Here is a 19,963-nt window from a genome sequence, read left to right as displayed (position 1 = left end):
CCTCTGGTCTTTGTTTGTCTTGTATTATTTTAATTCTAGTTTCTTGTGTACAATTTGGAAATTAGAATGGCGTTCATTATCACTGAACTGGTATATATATATGTTTAGGGGCCAGCTGAAGGACGCCTCCGGGTGCGGAATTTCTCGTTACATTGAAGACATGTTGGTGACCTTCTGCTGTTGTTTTTTCTATGGTCGGGTTGTTGTCTCTTTGATACATTCCCCATTTCCATTCTCAATTTTATATGAGGTTTAAAGTGATAAAAAAAGAGAAACCCAAAGGCCTGATTCATGGTCTAAAAAAAACAAAATAAAAATATAGAAGAGGCAAATTAACGACAACCTCTGAGTTGTAAAATTCTGGATTGGTACACGCACATAATGTGGCTAAATTTAACAATTTCGTCAGTGCTCTACCATTTCCCTTCCAAAAAGTTTACTTGAGGATTTAACTGCTTCACTACGTAATGTAATGCAAAATATCTACACCTATGCTATAATTGAATTTAAGTATAACAAAATATTCCGTCATTTCACAAACAACTAGACAATGGATTGTATATCATTTATTGACGAGTCCAATGGAACAGATTTAATTGGAAAAGATGCAAATTGAGCAGCACCATATTCATTCTGTTAAATGTATTCCTGTCCGTGTTTTTATTTTACAGCGGATTAACAGTGTCTATTGAACTCAGTTAAAGGTTTATGCAAATTACAACCTAAATACATCTATTTTCGTTATTTATTCAGGTTTTTGCGCTCGACGAATAAGTTGTCATTCTGATGACAGAAAAAAATGTATTGAACAAAAACAAAACAAAAGAACAAAATCAAATAAGTCATTAGTTACTAAACGGTATTCATTGATAGGATGGTTTACATCAACATTTAAAAATGCTTAATCCTTCAATACAGATTTGTTGCGAGAATAGACATATCTATAGAATTTTCCCAAACAAAGTTCCTATACAAATAAATACAACACACAGAAAAACCTCTTCTTTAAAACAGAGTTCTCGTAAGAGTTTATTATTCTGTTTAGCGTGGATAAACAACACCAGCAATGGTAATACAACATGAAGCATATCCGGAACCATTAAAGCTATGTTTCTGACATTTTGAAAATCTGTTCCTTTTCCTCGTATTACATGTGCAATGAATTGGTCCATTCCAGCAATGCAAATATGCATCGTATTTATACTGACAATTGCCAAAATCTTCCAGGAAACAATCGGATTATTGTTATCACATAAGTTTAGAACCAAACACGTTGCAACAATTTCCGTGATTGTAAATAACATATGATGACTATAGTAGTCATAAAAATCCTCATTGTAATAGCTGAAATATGACCACCAGGAATAATAATGGGGATATACATTCGCAAGAAACAATACAAACATAGATTTTCGCAAAGACTTGTTAGATATGATTCCAACTAAGTACTTTAAACTCTCATATGCCATGAGAATAAATAACACAGTAAATATCCATATTCGATAAGTTTGCCATGTAACATTAAAATATACGTGTTTATAACCGGAGTTTCCTGGACTCTCGTAAATACCTACAAAAAAATAGTTCTGTAATTTTACATTGATTAAGAATAAACAATAAAAAGCATGTACATGTATAAGGAAGTTGTTGTCGGTTGAGTATTTTTAGTGAAAAGTAAAATTACAAAAATATTCAACTCCGAAAAAAATTCAAAACAGAAGGTCTCTAATCAAATGGCTAAATAAAAAAAGCTCAAACATATCAAACAAATGGATAACCTCAGTATTAGTTTGTAACCCGTATTTTTTTCTCTCTCAATCGATTTATGACTTTCGAACAGCGGTATACTGCTGTTGTCTTTATTTAACAACTGTCGGTACAGGAACTTTCTTATGTTGAGTGCTACATGTATTGGGTCATAAATTCGAAACTTATTTTGCAAGCATCACGATCTGCATTAAACTTAGTACAATGTTTTATAAAATGATAATATGCTGACGTCAAGTTTCATTTGTTATATTGCTTTTATAAGATATTCATTTTGAGAAATGGACAATTAAGTCTCAATAACTCGGATAAGTGAAATTGTACTGGGAATTTGCCTCTAAATTGGTTAATCAGGAACATATCTGATGACGCATCACTCAAAAATGAACCTATGAAGGTCTTAGAAACTTTTGTCGGTATATCAAATAATTTCATACCCAATTTCGGTTTAATGTGAGAATGATCCAATTATTACTTTATGTTATACATTATTTAATTTTAGAAGTCTCTGCTATCCGAAGAGAGAAATCAGAACGATCAGTGCAAGTCTCTTATGTGTTTTGTAATTTCAATGTTATTGTTTAATTAGGTCTTATCTTAGACACTGGAATAAATGATAATTATTGTTTGATAACGTTTTCAGATACGAATTAACGCCCAATAAATGGTCGTGATGACTGAATATACAGCCCTCGCACGGTCGGCTTAAATGAACTTCATGCATGAACTTAATTGAAGCTGCTTTCTGTGCTTTGATCGGGTAGTTGTCTCTATGACACACTCCCCATTTCCATTCTCAATTTTATCTATTTTCCCAGAATCATATACATGTAAAATATACAAAATATGTGATTAGAACAAGACTTAATAACTTCCTTACCTCTAAAAACTGTATCAAAACAAGAATTTTTACAAGATCTTCTATCTATCTTAGGCTTTCCTGGGAAAATAAGCCGATGTAATACGCCTGCAACAAAGAAAGAAAAACACTCTCTTTACGAAATGTCTCGTCATTAAAAAAAGGAGTAGCGGTATTCATTTGATGTAAAAACGCAGAAAAATGTAAAAATACCAAATTACCAAAATAACAAATGTGAATACCAGAAGCGATAGGTCACATAAAAAATAAAAGCTTTCAAAACTAGTAAACGAAATTCAGTTTAAACGATCATTTGATTGGTACGAAGCAAAAAAAAACTAGTAAAAGACAAAAGCCAGAGAACCAACATAAGAGAACTCGCAGTTACTTAAGGATAGTTAATAGACAATTACAACTAATAAGTAAATCCTTTTCCCCCAAATAGTTTCAACATTTCCTAAGCTAACATTCTTAATGTGATCACATGATTCAAAGTAAAGAAAATGTAATGATAGAAATCAAACAATGTTGATTTATACTTCTTCTCTTTGCAAAAAAAAAATAATGTCAAAATTCCAAACAAGGAAATTGAACAGTGTCATTTTATTACAGACATCTCCTTTTGCATTTTATTATTTCTGTAGTTAGTCTGCGAGACATGTTTAAAGAATTTAGAGTCTGTCATTTAATCTTGACACAAGAAAATAAATTGTTGTCAGATATAGAGGCTTAACAAGATATTTTCGTCAGTTCTGCGTATTTTATGTAAAAGTGAAAACCTCATTATTTTTATAACACCAAATTTATACTCGAATCATGTTCAGAAATAATCAATCATCAAAGAACTTGATCATTCTTTAAAATTCAGAATATGTTATTGATATGCGTATTGCTTTTTAAATATTCATAAAATTATTTAACACACAATTTCTTCAAATTTTATGTTTCATGAGAATACATTTTATAACGTAGCGGGGTGTTTTGTATCAAACCCTCCCCATACCTGGGATAGTGATGCAACAGAAAAATCAGAAAACAATAACAAATCAGTTGTAAATGTTTTGACTATTTTATTGGAACGAAGAAGAAAAACTAATAAAAAGACAAATGGCACAGAGAACCAACATAAGAGATCTCGCAGTTACTGAAGGAGACTGAAATGACAATAACAACCAATAAGTAAATCCTTTCCCCTAAACTTTAGTTTTAGTTTTCTACATCTGTATTCTGGACAGACAGAGAAAAAAAATCTAATATCAAAGCATAAGGAGAGACATAAGACCTTAAAACAGTTAACATGATACTCGGTCAACATTTGTTCTAATAGTATATGTAATAATTCAACTTTCTTCAACTTGAGACAATGTGCTTGAGACACGTGTGTCTCTCTATAAATACAACTACAAATAAAAACAAATTATTGAAAGATGAAACAACAAAAATATTGAAATTGAAAATGTCATATTCTTAATAGTTTAAGAAATTTGAAATGCAGCAATTGGTTTAATTCAAAAACAATCTGCACAATTTGATTTTATGCTGTATGACATTTTAAATATCTAATTTTAGTGAAAGCAGGTTTTATACGGAATTAATTTCTCTCTGAAGCTGCTGTTTATTAGGTGTCGTGACTTCACTACTATTCTTTTTTTGAAAACAAACACTAAAGTATCAATTGTTTTAAGAATTGGTATGCATCATGAAACAATAAATCGTTAAAGAAAACAAATAATCTTGAATTAAAATAGAACCAATCTTCAAATTGTACAATCTCAATGATCATGGAAAACACCACATATAATGTTAAGAATATGAGAATTATAAAATGAGATGAGGTATGATTGCCAATGTATCCACTATTCACCAGAAACCAAAGGAATATGATGTTCACAACTATTTAAGCACTGTACGACCTTCGACAATGAGAAAACCATAATATGCTATAAAATGTCAAAGTAACAGGAAATGAGAAATATAAAAATCAATGGCCTGATTTGAGATTTATCAAAGTCCCTCAATGTCCATGCATCAATTAATTCAAAGAAATATTTTCCTAAACTTTTGACTTTATCATTGATTTTGAATCTGGGCTTTCCGGTTAAAGTACTTTACTACTTACTCCGAGCAATGCGCGGTGTGAATACGATGTGTTGATACCGAAACCTCAAAGAGACCTGCTAAAGTATTTATATTCTAAGGCTCTTTCCTCGTTCGTGTAATAGAAAGACAACAGTTAACTTCTCTACTATTTACCCTTATATTCCTCGTTTTAAAACTTATATACAGACTGGATAAACTTATAGACAGACTGGATGAATTGGTCAGGCTTTCTTAAAAAATGACCAACACCATCTTGTTTTAGGAAGGGATAAATCGTATTTTGTAAAAACAAAACAAGGTGTCTGATCCAAACAAAAAATTTCCTGGTACTGATCATCAAATTAATGGTTTTATTCATTGATAACATACGTGTAACGGTAGGAGGACGTGGTTGCGGAGACAATCTGCTTACCAATGGAAACCAATGGTGCTCCTCTTCATTCAAGAGTTTGAATATGGAGAATATAGTTATCCCCAAGTTTATGATATATTCTTTTATTCTCTATGGGCTAACATTCAGGTGATACAAATACCGAATTAAAATATCATTAACACATTACATGAGGAAAATCTCTTTGTTCTTACTGTGCTATAATCCGGATTACCTCAGATAATCTGCACAGTTCAAATCTATTTTTACCTTTAGGGGCGGTTCCTATATTTTAAAGGGGCGTTATTCTATCAAATTAAAAAATATATCGCCGAGTGTAGCGAGACTAAAAACAATATTATAAAAAAGAAGATGTGGTATAATTGCCAATGAGACCAAAAAGACACAAACATTAACAATTATAGGTCACCGTACGGCCTTCAACAATGAGCAAAGCCCATACCACACTGACTATTTTAAGCTAAAACACGATACTGTGTCCAATACTAGCGTGACGACATGTTAGCCCCCATACCCCGAATCATTCATCTGCCTTGAAATTACGAAAAAGTTAAACTTTGTACAAACATCGTAGTTTCAAAATAGGAAAAATGAAAGGTTTCTTATTCCTTATTTTTCATTTTAGCTTGAACATAAAAACTTTTATTATATTTTGTTTACAACATAAAATTTAGATCAGTGTTTTAAATTCAGAAAGATGGTTAAAACATTTTTTGGTAATTTCTGCCAAAAAAGAAATGTATCTAAGAATATCCGAATAAAAGAAATATGATTTGGATTAGTTTTAGAACTAATGGAAATTATAACGACTTTTTGAATATCTATTCCCCATATTTTTAGATCGAATTTAAGGGGGTCATTTTAATTTCTTTAAAAAACAGGGAGACAAATACCGAATTAAAATATCAATGTTCCTTTGTTCATATATGTAGTAACCTGCATTGCACCCAGATGTTCATATTCTAAAAGTCCGATAATTAACATTGATATGTACAAGGGGGTGTGGGTATACGTCAATGAGATACAAAATATAGTAAGAAAACCACAAAGAAATATAACAAGTGTGCACACACTGAAATGTCTCGCCTTCTATACTAATCATTGATATTATGTTGATAGTCCTAAGTATAAAGCTTTATTATAACTGTCACATAAACTTAACATTAACCAAGATAACTAAACAAAGAACAATGAATCTTGAAAATGAGGTCAAGGTCAGATGAACCATGCCAGGCAGACATGTACAGCTAACAATGCTTCTATACAACATATATACTTGACCTCATTTCTTATAGTTTCAGAAAAATAGACCAAAACACAAAAACTTAACACTGTGCAATGAGCCGTGAAAATGAGGTCACGGTCAAATAAAACACGCGCGACTGACATAAAGATCATGAAAAATTTCCATACACCAAATATAGTTGACCTACGGCATATAGTATTAGATAAAAAGACCAAAACTCAAAAACTTAACTTTGACCACTGAACCATGAAAATGAGGTCAAGGTCACATGACATCTGCCCGCTAGACATGTACACCTTACAATTATTTCATACACCAAATATAGTAGACCTATTGCTTATATTATCTGAGATATGGAATTGACCACCAAAACGTAACCTTGTTCACTGGTCCATGAAATGAGGTCTAGGTCAAGTGAAAACTGTCCGACAGACATGAGAACCTTGCACGGTACGCACACATATCAAATATAGTTATCCTATTACTTATAATAAGAGAGAATTCAACATTACAAAAACCTCAACTTTTTTTTTCGAGTGGTCACTGAACCATGAAAATGAGGTCAAGGACATTGGACATGTGACTGACCGAAACTTTGTAACATGAGGCATCTATATACAAAGTATGAAGCATCCAGGTCTTCAACCTTCTAAAATATAAAGCTTTTAAGAAGTTAGCTAACGCCGCCGCCGTAGCCGCCGACACCGCCGGATCACTATCCCTATGTTTAGCAAATAAAGATAATGGAGAGATAAACCGAGTTATATTTTTAGATTTAAAGAAAGCTTTTGATCTGGTTAATCATATAATTTTATTGAAAAAACTTGAATATTATAATGTTTCAAATAGTACACTCGACTGGTTTAAGTCATACTTGTTTGAACGAAGCCAACAAGTTAAGGTCAATAACGTCATGTCTAATACTAAATGCATAAAAACTGGTGTACCACAAGGTTCTATCCTGGGCCCTCTGTTATTTATTTTATATATCAATGATATACCCCTTAATATAGAACATTCATTAATAGATTTATATGCAGATGATTCTACATTACATTGTAGAGGTAATGATGTAATTCAGTTAGCTTCTAACCTTCAAAATGATATTCATGTTATTGAAAACTGGTGTTTGCAAAATTGTATGAAATTAAATGCCAAAAAGTGTAAATCAATGATTATTGGTTCAAAACAAAGGCTTTGTCTAGCTGGAAACAGTTTAGATATAAATATTTCAAATGAACAAATAGAAAATGTAGATTGTGAAAAACTACTTGGTTTATATATTGACAAAAACTTAAATTGGAATCAGCAAATAGATAAAATGTCAATTACTATATCAAATAGAATCAATTTATTACAAAAGATAAGAAAATATTTACCTATGCATATACGTATTATCTTTTTTAATGCTTATATTCTGACATTATTTGATTATTGTTGCAATATATTGGGAAGTTGTTGTGAAAGTGGAATAAATAAACTTAATAAGTTATTAAAGAAATCTGCTAGGGTTATAGTAGAAGCTGACATAATGACATCATCCAGTTTATTGTTTAAAAGTTTACACTGGTTAAATGTGGAAAAACGAATTCAATACCAAAAGGCAATACTTGTATTTAAATCAGTTAATGGCATGGTTCCTAACTATTTAGAAGAAAATTTTCATTTTACTAATAATCAAAACTATAACTTACGTTCAGCTGATGAAAAACTATTAAATCTTCCAAAACCAAAAACATTTTCTTTAAAGAAAACATTTACATATTCAGGTTCTCAAATATGGAACAGTTTACTATATAAAATTATAATCCTGGTACTTTTGATAACTATTTACACCACTGGGTCGATGCCACTGCTGGTGGACGTTTCGTCCCCGAGGGTATCACCAGCCCAGTAGTCAACACTTCGGTGTTGACATGAATATCAATTATATGGTCATTTTTATAAATTTTCTGTTTACAAAACTTTGAATTATTCGAAAAACTACGGATTTTCTTACCCCAGGAGTAGATTACCTTAGCCGTATTTGGCACAACTTTTTGGAATTTTGGGTCCTCAATGCTCTTCAACTTTGTATTTGTTTGGCTTTTTAACTATTTTGACCTGAGCGTCACTGATGAGTCTTATGTAGACGGAACGCGCGTCTGGCGTATAAAATTATATTCCTGGTACTTTTGATAACTATTTACACCACTGGGTCGATGCCACTGCTGGTGGACGTTTCGTCCCCGAGGGTATCACCAGCCCAGTAGTCAACACTTCGGTGTTGACATGAATATCAATTATATGGTCATTTTTATAAATTTTCTGTTTACAAAACTTTGAATTATTCGAAAAACTACGGATTTTCTTACCCCAGGAGTAGATTACCTTAGCCGTATTTGGCACAACTTTTTGGAATTTTGGGTCCTCAATGCTCTTCAACTTTGTATTTGTTTGGCTTTTTAACTATTTTGATCTGAGCGTCACTGATGAGTCTTATGTAGACGAAACGCGCGTCTGGCGTATAAAATTATAATCCTGGTACTTTTGATAACTATTTACACCACTGGGTCGATGCCACTGCTGGTGGACGTTTCGTCCCCGAGGGTATCACCAGCCCAGTAGTCAACACTTCGGTGTTGACATGAATATCAATTATATGGTCATTTTTATAAATTTTCTGTTTACAAAACTTTGAATTATTCGAAAAACTACGGATTTTCTTACCCCAGGAGTAGATTACCTTAGCCGTATTTGGCACAACTTTTTGGAATTTTGGGTCCTCAATGCTCTTCAACTTTGTATTTGTTTGGCTTTTCAACTATTTTGATCTGAGCGTCACTGATGAGTCTTATGTAAACGAAACGCGCGTCTGGCGTATAAAATTATAATCCTGGTACTTTTGATAACTATTTACACCACTGGGTCGATGCCACTGCTGGTGGACGTTTCGTCCCCGAGGGTATCACCAGCCCAGTAGTCAACACTTCGGTGTTGACATGCATATCAATTATATGGTCATTTTTATAAATTTTCTGTTTACAAAACTTTGAATTATTCGAAAAACTACGGATTTTCTTACCCCAGGAGTAGATTACCTTAGCCGTATTTGGCACAACTTTTTGGAATTTTGGGTCCTCAATGCTCTTCAACTTTGTATTTGTTTGGCTTTTCAACTATTTTGATCTGAGCGTCACTGATGAGTCTTATGTAAACGAAACGCGCGTCTGGCGTATAAAATTATAATCCTGGTACTTTTGATAACTATTTACACCACTGGGTCGATGCCACTGCTGGTGGACGTTTCGTCCCCGAGGGTATCACCAGCCCAGTAGTCAACACTTCGGTGTTGACATGCATATCAATTATATGGTCATTTTTATAAATTTTCTGTTTACAAAACTTTGAATTATTCGAAAAACTACGGATTTTCTTACCCCAGGAGTAGATTACCTTAGCCGTATTTGGCACATTTTTTTGGATTTTTGGGTCCTCAATGCTCTTCAACTTTGTATTTGTTTGGCTTTTTAACTATTTTGATCTGAGCGTCACTGATGAGTCTTATGTAGACGAAACGCGCGTCTGGCGTATAAAATTACAATCCTGGTACTTTTGATAACTATTTACACCACTGGGTCGATGCCACTGCTGGTGGACGTTTCGTCTCCGAGGGTATCACCAGCCCAGTAGTCAACACTTCGGTGTTGACATGAATATCAATTATATGGTCATTTTTATAAATTTTCTGTTTACAAAACTTTGAATTATTCGAAAAACTACGGATTTTCTTACCCCAGGAGTAGATTACCTTAGCCGTATTTGGCACAACTTTTTGGAATTTTTGGTCCTCAATGCTCTTCAACTTTGTATTTGTTTGGCTTTTTAACTATTTTGATCTGAGCGTCACTGATGAGTCTTATGTAGACGAAACGCGCGTCTGGCGTATAAAATTATAATTCTGGTACTTTTGATAACTATTTACACCACTGGGTCGATGCCACTGCTGTTGGACGTTTCGTCCCCGAGGGTATCACCAGCCCAGTAGTCAACACTTCGGTGTTGACATGAATATCAATTATATGGTCATTTTTATAAATTTTCTGTTTACAAAACTTTGAATTATTCGAAAAACTACGGATTTTCTTACCCCAGGAGTAGATTACCTTAGCCGTATTTGGCACAACTTTTTGGAATTTTGGGTCCTCAATGCTCTTCAACTTTGTATTTGTTTGGCTTTTTAACTATTTTGATCTGAGCGTCACTGATGAGTCTTATGTAGACGAAACGCGCGTCTGGCGTATAAAATTATAATTCTGGTACTTTTGATAACTATTTACACCACTGGGTCGATGCCACTGCTGGTGGACGTTTCGTCCCCGAGGGTATCACCAGCCCAGTAGTCAACACTTCGGTGTTGACATGAATATCAATTATATGGTCATTTTTATAAATTTTCTGTTTACAAAACTTTGAATTATTCGAAAAACTACGGATTTTCTTACCCCAGGAGTAGATTACCTTAGCCGTATTTGGCACAACTTTTTGGAATTTTGGGTCCTCAATGCTCTTCAACTTTGTATTTGTTTGGCTTTTTAACTATTTTGATCTGAGCGTCACTGATGAGTCTTATGTAGACGAAACGCGCGTCTGGCGTATAAAATTATAATCCTGGTACTTTTGATAACTAATTACCAAATGAAATCAAAATGAGTGATACACTTGTATCTTTTAAAACAAAATGTTACAAATTTTTCATCAATTGTGCAAATTAATATGCCTTTTCATTATTATTTCAATACAATTGTATATTGTGTATAATATAACTTTATAATTCTGTTTGTACTTATAACTATGTTATTATTATTTTGAGGACTCTCAGGAAGATTAGTTTTAACTGATGGGATCATCCTCTTGAAATAAAGATTATTTATTTATTTATTTACAAGTTTGATCGTTTATATCAATATACAATGTTATTTCCATTGTTTTATGCAATGAAGGTCTACATATAATAGTAATCCTGCAGCTGATTTAATAAGTTTATGTAAATAAATCGAGAAAAAAAACTTCGGTTTCTTTATAGTACAATCTGAATAAAAGTTGGATCTATTATAATTTTCATTCGTATAGTTCTGGACAAAATATTCAATTTCATGATGTTTGATGTATAGGGAAAACGGTAGTATTACATTTTCCCAGCATTAGGTTGGCCTTTTGTATACCCAAGACAGGGCGTAGGAAGTCAACTTAAGAACGCTGTGATTGGATGTATTAAAGGGTACAAGATATTATTTTATTTATCTATTAATAACTACAGTGTGTATAAATTTTAGAACCTATTGAAATATTTTCTAGAGAATTATTCGAAAATGTTGCATTATTAGTAAAGGTTGAATCAAGTGCATTTGGTTACTATGCAATTATTCTAAAAATAGTAAAATCACGTGAAGGCCGCGTGGAGTCTGCATGCACAAAGCGTGATAGATATTGTTCGGAACCAAATTGCGTTCTGAAATACTCTTGACTTTTTATTACTTTAACGTTTTCCCAATCATTTATTTGTTTTAAAAATATGAAAAGTGAAGCATTTACGGCCTTCAACAATGAGCGAAACCAAATGCATTATATTTAGAAGTTGCTCTAAAACATATGTAAAATGAAGCGTTTTCGACCTTCACCAATGAGCTAATAGCAACTGTTGCTTAAAGACTGTTTCGATGGAAGTCGCGAATTTCTGTATGCTTCCCATTATCATGTCATTGGTCTGTATTCTTTATTTTTGTTCTATTTTTTATATTGGGGTATAACAGCGTATAGTATGCATTTACAGTTTAAGATGCCATAAATAAATAAATATAAATTAACTTCTGACACTACAAATTCTGTTAATAAGATATTTATTTAGGCGCTCCATATAAATAACATGATAAGAATCAATCAAGTTCATATGGACAGGTTACTCTGACATTTTTCTATAAATAGAGAATCAGGTGAAAGCTGCATGGGTTCTTATTATAGGACATTAATCACGACCAGGTCAAAAATGTTGCATTATTAGTAAAGGTTGAATCAAGTGCATTTGGTTACTATGCAATTATTCTAAAAATAGTAAAATCACGTGAAGGCCGCGTGGAGTCTGCATGCACAAAGCGTGATAGATATTGTTCGGAACCAAATTGCGTTCTGAAATTCTCTTGACTTTTTATTACTTTAACGTTTTCCCAATCATTTATTTATTTAGTATATTGATATATAATAAAGCCTGACGAAAGTTCATTCGGTTGTTTCGGGATTGTTCTTAAATACTCGGATACATCGGGATTTTTCAATCTCAAAATTCTGAAAATCAAGTGAAGGCTGCTTGGAGTTTGCATGCAGCAAAAAAAAGTGAAACCTTTGGGGGAACAACGTAAAAGTAGCATGTTCTGACAGAATATTAGACTTAAGTGAAACGTTTTTGAAAAAAAGGTCAAAATGGCTGCCGTTGATATGGACACAGCAAAATTTGAAAAGTGAAGCATTTGCGGCCTTCAACTATGAGAATAATCACATGCATTACATTTAGTTCGAATTTGTTTTAAAAATATGAAAAGTGAGGCATTTACGGCCTTCAACAATGAGCGAAACCAAATGCATTATATTTAGAAGTTGCTCTAAAACATATGTAAAATGAAGCGTTTTCGACCTTCACCAATGAGCTAATAGCAACTGTTGCTTAAAGACTGTTTCGATGGAAGTCGCGAATTTCTGTATGCTTCCCATTATCATGTCATTGGTCTGTATTCTTTATTTTTGTTCTATTTTTTATATTGGGGTATAACAGCGTATAGTATGCATTTACAGTTTAAGATGCCATAAATAAATAAATATAAATTAACTTCTGACACTACAAATTCTGTTAATAAGATATTTATTTAGGCGCTCCATATAAATAACATGATAAGAATCAATCAAGTTCATATGGACAGGTTACTCTGACATTTTTCTATAAATAGAGAATCAGGTGAAAGCTGCATGGGTTCTTATTATAGGACATTAATCACGACCAGGTCAAAAATGTTGCATTATTAGTAAAGGTTGAATCAAGTGCATTTGGTTACTATGCAATTATTCTAAAAATAGTAAAATCACGTGAAGGCCGCGTGGAGTCTGCATGCACAAAGCGTGATAGATATTGTTCGGAACCAAATTGCGTTCTGAAATTCTCTTGACTTTTTATTACTTTAACGTTTTCCCAATCATTTATTTATTTAGTATATTGATATATAATTTATGTCGAGCTTTCTGCAACAAAAGTTGCAGAATCGACAAAAACTATCTAAAGATGTTTCAACTTCAATCTAGTACTATTGATTATATAAAGACTTACAAAAATGTATGTAAGGTAGAAAAAAGACTTGCCTAAATGTATGTAAGGCAGAGAAAGACTTACCTAAATGTATGTAAGGTAGAGTGATGATGATAAAAAATCCAACAAAGAAGGTTACCACTTTTTGTTTGTAGTTTTTCACCGATTGTTCACTAGTGTTGTGAATTGTGGTCAATCTTTGCTCAACGTAATTTTCCATGAAATTACTACCCGTCTTTGGAAAGGCCATTACAGCAGTTGTATTAACCTGAAGATAGATATAAAAATAAGGAAATAAGGAGTTGTGTGTTATGATTGCCAATGAGACGACTATCAACCAAAGTGCAAATGATGTCGATGTAATATATATGACAAAAATGGACCATTGACAACCACTGAACTTTAAGCTCATTTCTTAAGACAGGCACATAAAGAATGTGGCGGAGTTAAACATGTGTGTGCGCTTTTACACCTCCCGATAACCTGGACCAGTGGTGTAACAGCACAACACAAGAAAAAACTAAAAAAATCAGTTGTAAAAGGCTTTACTCATCAGATAGATATAAATAAGAAAAACATCAAACAAAAACACAGATCGGACGTGGCAGAGTACTTATCCATCCCTCATTACTTAAAACAATAAGACACCAGGAACAATTCCGAGAGTACTCGCAATTACTGAAAGCTAGTTCAAAGCCAATAACAGCTAATCAAAATGATCCTTTATCTAAGACTAAAATGTTCTTTATTTATTTGCCATTTTTCAACATAAACTATCATTTGTTTTCATGTATAAGAGATTGAGTTACATTATGTGGAAGAAGGTTTAGCGTAATAGTCTTAGTTGATGCTGAACAGACTTTAGTCATGATATTAAACATTGAGACTACCTCAAATGTTTATTGATACACGTTTGTGATTCTGGTAAGAAAAATGTCATTGTTTACGTCAATTCTGGAGAAGATGAAATGTTAATATCTTAATATCGAGCGTTAATGTTTACAAATATAACGCCTACCCATGTTAAAATGAGCATAGAGCATGGAATGATAGAATTATTTAGATTCTAATAGGAATATTTTGAACTTTTGTACTTCGAAGCGGACCTATGGTAGACGCTCGAAATGTCGCCATTTTGATTTGATGAACAAAAACGTTATAGAAAAATCAACAGTTTAAAAAAAAAAGAACACAAACATTTAAACTTACTTTAAGAATGTTTTTATTTAATTTTCTAGCGAGCAACACCAACAAAAGTTTCCATTTTGATCTCTGGCGTTGTTCAAAATTCATCTGACGTTGTCATTTTAATTGTTACGTCAATCACGTGCAGCCCATGTTCTATTCGAATTAGAACATGGCTTTGTACTCAAAGCTAAAGAAGAACAATTCTAATTAAGAAATAATTCTTTCATGCCATGCTCTATGCTCATTTTAACATGGGTAGGCATTATATTTGTTAATATCTTAATACCGAGCGTTAGCGAGGTATTAAATGTTCACAAATATAATGCCTACCCATGTTAAAATGAGCATAGAGCATGGCATGATAGAATTATTTCGATTCTAATAGGAATATTTTTAACTTTTGTACTTCGAAGCGGACCTATAGTAGACGCTCGAAATGTCGCCATTTTGATTTGATGAACAAAAACGTTATAGATAATTCAACAGGTTATCAATAAAAAAAGAACAGAAACATTTAACTTACTTTTAGAATGCTTTTTATTTAATTTCCTAGCGAGCAACACCAACAAAAATGTCCATTTTGATCTCTGGCGTTGTTCAAAATTCCTTTCACGTTGCAATTTCAATTGTGACGTCAATCACGTGCAGCCCATGTTCTATTCGAATTAGAACATGGCTGTGTACACAAAGCTAAAGAAGAACGTCATATTAGAATATGACGTTCTTCTTTAGCTTTGGGTACAAAGCCATGTTCTAATTCGAATAGAACATATTAACAGTGCATTGTTTTAATTTATACTGAAAAATGTTCAAAATTAAAAATTGGTGGAGTAAGTTATTAAAGTAATACCAGTATCTTGCGACGTACATTTTGACGTAAATTTTGACATATTGAATAGAGCTAAGACAATCACAAAACATGAAAATAAATTATCAAATATAATATCTAGGTTTGTCGGAAAGTGCGCAGTGTTTTACAAAAATGAGAATGATGTATGTGATAGATTTTCAGTGTATGTTTACGTTCAGTGAACAATATTTCAGACATATTCAGTACGAAAACGTTTCAGGTAGATCATGAGTATAAACTTTTTGAGGCAGAATTTTCTTATAATTTGCCAAAATGAAGATTTTACTATGCTTTTTTCAAAAATATGATAAATACTATGTGTCACCGTGCTTTTTTTTCAAGCTATGAGTCGTTGAAAATTGTCTTTATGTGGTTAGATTGTTCATGAAAAAACCCATTTGTGTGCATAAAAAATAATCTATGAGATAGAATTTTGAAAAAAATTGTGAGAAGATAGGTTATCTAGGTTATATTATATGTTTTAAGAAAATAAGAAGAAAAATGATGTCACCGAAATTGTTTTCTTGCTACAAGTAAGAAAGAAAAAAAATCCCTATTAGTCCAGTATATTTTTTTACTAAAAGAGTTACCTCCTTTTAAATGGTTCATTTAAACAAAACTATTCTAAAAAGAAACAAAAATGATCTTTGTTTAAATATTTTGAATAATACAATAATAACCATTTGCAGATCGGAATCTACATTAAACAATCAGTGTAATCATAAGGTAGGTTACCGTGTTGATGTGATAGTTCTTTCGTCTGCAGAGAGTGAGGCACTTTCAACACGAGGCATCGAATTTAATATCCCAGATTCTAACCGGATGGTGTATTTTTTTGATTTCGGTATTTTTTTTATAAATATTTTTTCTAAAGCAAGGTACAAAATGTATTTACCTCCAGACGGGCGAAATCAAAGGGATTGCCTTATGTGTATAGCAATGATTTTATCAAGATTCATGATGTGAATATCGTTTTTTTAAATAAACTATTTCGGCAGTCTACCCTTAAAACATTAATTTGTAGTTATGTGTAATTTCAACTTATTAGGATGAGGCTATCTGAATAAAAATCTTTCTAGTGAACAAGTTTGACATGCTCGTATGTCGGGTTTGATAGTATGTGTGCGATTGCCGCCCATCACGAGGTAGTTGACTGTTATGGAACATCCGTTTCACAGATGTGTTCCTTATGTCGAAACTACTTTACCCTTCCCTTTTCACGAATGTGACCTACCGAATTAGACCATTTACCAGATTTGCAATAATATAAGCAACACGACAGGTGCTAAATGTGGAGCAGGATCTGCTCACCTAAGATCATCCCAGTTTTTGATGGGGTTTTGTCGCTTAGTCTTTAGTTTTCTATGTTGTGTCTTCTGTACTATTATTTGTCCGTTTTTCTTTTTTATTTTTAGCCATGGTGTTGTCAGATTTAATTCAATCTATGAGATTGACAATGGTATCTTACGTCCCTCTTTTACATTCTAGCACTTTATTAAACTTGGGTTCCATATATATATATATATAGCCTGTAGTGATCTGTAGTTTAACAGTTGACAGTTTAACAGTTTAAATAAGAGAATTTTCAATAGCTGACAGCTGTTTTGTTTATCATTCCCTATCTCTTTGTTATATTAAATATTTCGTGTCAATATACAACGGACCTGTATTTCCTAATGGGACAAATAGCCTTTCTTTCATGTATGCAATTGCTTTTCTTTAAATCGTATACTTACGATAGACAACTTGAAATCAAAATCGAACTAAATTTTGACCTAAATAACACTTCCGTAAACATTCAAATACAAAGACAAACTCTAATATGATGATTAAAGTTTGTAGCAAAAAAACATACACACGAAGAAGACCTTTCATCAATTTACAGGTAAATCGACATTGGTTGTGACAGGTAAATTATACGTACAGTCGGTAAAAATTTTGTATTTCTTTTCTTCAATATTATATGTAGTGTTAACCAAAGATCAAAATGCTTAGTTTTTAATTATCAAATATTCATACATTATAACATATGTGTATATATATAAACTCATTAGAAAAAACGCTAGTTCACCAATTTAACTAAACACCACATTTTTTTAAATTTCGTTACTGAGTATTAAATCAGTTATTCTTATTAAATATTGCGGTGTTCATTTAACATTACAATTTAAAAATATTTTGTTGATCCTGGGGGCCAGCATAATTTAAAGTCCCACACTGCCAGGTTGTATTCTTTTTATTTAACTCCATGGAATTTTTTTTTTTAAACATTGACTACATTCAAAATATTGTTTTAACCAGTAAATATTAAAAATACCATTTTATTATAACTATCAACAGCTGCCTTGTGAGATGTGTACAGGAACAGTATATGTAGCAAGTCAATTAAAAACAATGAACAGTATTAGAAATAACATGCGTATACATATATAGAAACTTGTTTTTAATTACCCTCCAAGAAGAACTTTCAAAGTTTAAAATAAAAAAGTAAAAGATGTTGAAAGTACGGGGCGCCGAATGGGACTCTTGTGGTTTTGTACAAAATTCAATTCTGTCATAACAAAATCATTTTTGTCTTACAAAACTATGTGCTACATACTTGCTTTGTGAGAACTTCAATTTTGTGATGACAAAATTCATTTGTGTAGACAAAATTCATTTTTGTAGACAAAATTCATATTTGTCTAAAAGGTATGCAAATATAAACATATTTGCATATAAACATATTTGCATACAAACATATTTGCATACAAAATTGACTTTTGTTACCTGATATGGAAATTAAATCACAAAAGTCAATTGTGTGAGATAAGATTCAATTTTGTGAGACAAAATTGACCTTTGTGAAACAAAATTAACTTTTGTGAAACAAAATTGACTTTTGTGAGACAAAATTCAATTTTGTCATTTTTGTTGAGACAAAATTCAATTTTGTCATTTTTGTTGAGACAAAATTCAATTTTTCAATTTTGTCATTTTTGTTGAGACAAAATTCAATTTTGTCATTTTTGTTGAGACAAAAGTCAATTTTGTTGAGACAAAAGTCAATTTTGTTAATTTTGTTGAGACAAAAGTCAATTTTGTCAATTTTGTTGAGACAAAATTCAATTTTGTCAATTTTGTTGAGACAAAAGTCAATTTTGTGACGACAAAATTCAAATTGACTTTTATGAGACAAAATTGACTTTCGTGAGACAAAATTGACTTTCGTGAGACAAAATTGACTTTCGTGAGACAAAATTGACTTTCGTGAGACAAAAATCAATTTTGTTGAGACAAAATTCAATTTTGTCAATTTTGTTGAGACAAAATTCAATTTTGTCAATTTTGTTGAGACAAAAGTCAATTTTGTCTCACATTGGTCAATTTTGTCTCACAAAAGTCAATTTTGTCAATTTTGTCTCACAAAAGTCAATTTTGTCAATTTTGTCTCACAAAAGTCAATTTTGTCTCACAAAAGTCAATTTTGTCTCACAAAAGTCAATTTTGTGTAACAAAAGTCACTTTTTTGTAACAAAAGTCAATTTTGTGTAACAAAAGTCGATTTTGTGTAACAAAAGTTGATTTTGTTTAACAAAAGTCGATTTTGTGTAACAAAAGTCGATTTTGTATGCAAATTAGTTCACAGAAACCAAACTAAACTAATTTGAAAACAAAATTGACTTTTGTCGCTCAATTTTCAAATTAGTACAACCAGAAGTCAAGTCTGTGTAACAAAATTGAATTTTGTTATGACAAAAGTGACTTTTGTCCGCTGATAGATAATTTTGTATGACAAAATTTTAAATTTGTAGTATGATACAAATTTTGTTAAACTGAACTCATTTTTGTTGAACAAAAGTCACTTTTGTCCGTACAAAATTGAATTTTGAGTACAAAACCACAAGAGTCCCATTCGGCGCCGTTTCGGAACATATCTTTATTTTACCCATTATCCAAAAAATCTATTGACAACCAGTACCCGTCAAGAAATATCATTATAGACGACACCTGTACGGCACAATTTATCGTCAGTTGAGATTTCATTTTAAAAATCCTGATTTGTTCCTGTTTTTATATGTGACATACTTTGTACAGGTGCTTCTTGAGAAGAATGAAAAGAACCTAGCATTATTCTTAAAATTTACGATCCGCAAAATAGATGATGTCTAAGATAATTATAGCCATCACAAAATTTATTTAGAACAGCTAGAATGAGTTTATAATTATGCAACATAAAAATAGATCAATTT

At 32.0% G+C, this 19,963-nt stretch overlaps 1 protein-coding gene across 2 annotated transcripts; it reads right to left on the bottom strand.

The window, feature by feature from the left end:
* Positions 1 to 580: 580 nt before the first annotated feature.
* LOC134711828 (uncharacterized) lies at positions 581 to 17,684 on the bottom strand. 2 transcript variants are annotated; one of them, XM_063572748.1, is made up of 4 exons: positions 17,656 to 17,684; positions 13,778 to 13,961; positions 2,648 to 2,734; positions 581 to 1,570 (listed from the first exon to the last, which is right to left on the bottom strand). In XM_063572748.1, exons 2-4 carry the CDS (start codon positions 13,941 to 13,943, stop codon positions 942 to 944), a joined length of 882 nt encoding a protein of 293 aa, XP_063428818.1. In that variant the 5' UTR covers positions 13,944 to 13,961; positions 17,656 to 17,684; the 3' UTR covers positions 581 to 941. The 2 variants fall into 2 exon arrangements, with proteins under 2 accessions (XP_063428818.1, XP_063428817.1); XM_063572747.1 differs by lacking the exon at positions 17,656 to 17,684 and adding an exon at positions 17,468 to 17,562 and having other exon boundaries at positions 582 to 1,570.
* Positions 17,685 to 19,963: the final 2,279 nt, after the last annotated feature.

Source organism: Mytilus trossulus, chromosome 3 (genome assembly GCF_036588685.1).
Source record: "Mytilus trossulus isolate FHL-02 chromosome 3, PNRI_Mtr1.1.1.hap1, whole genome shotgun sequence".
Classification (NCBI taxonomy): Eukaryota; Metazoa; Mollusca; class Bivalvia; order Mytilida; family Mytilidae; genus Mytilus; species Mytilus trossulus.
The sequence above is the reverse complement of the archived record's forward strand: the minus strand, read 5'-3'. Positions and strand labels throughout refer to the sequence as shown.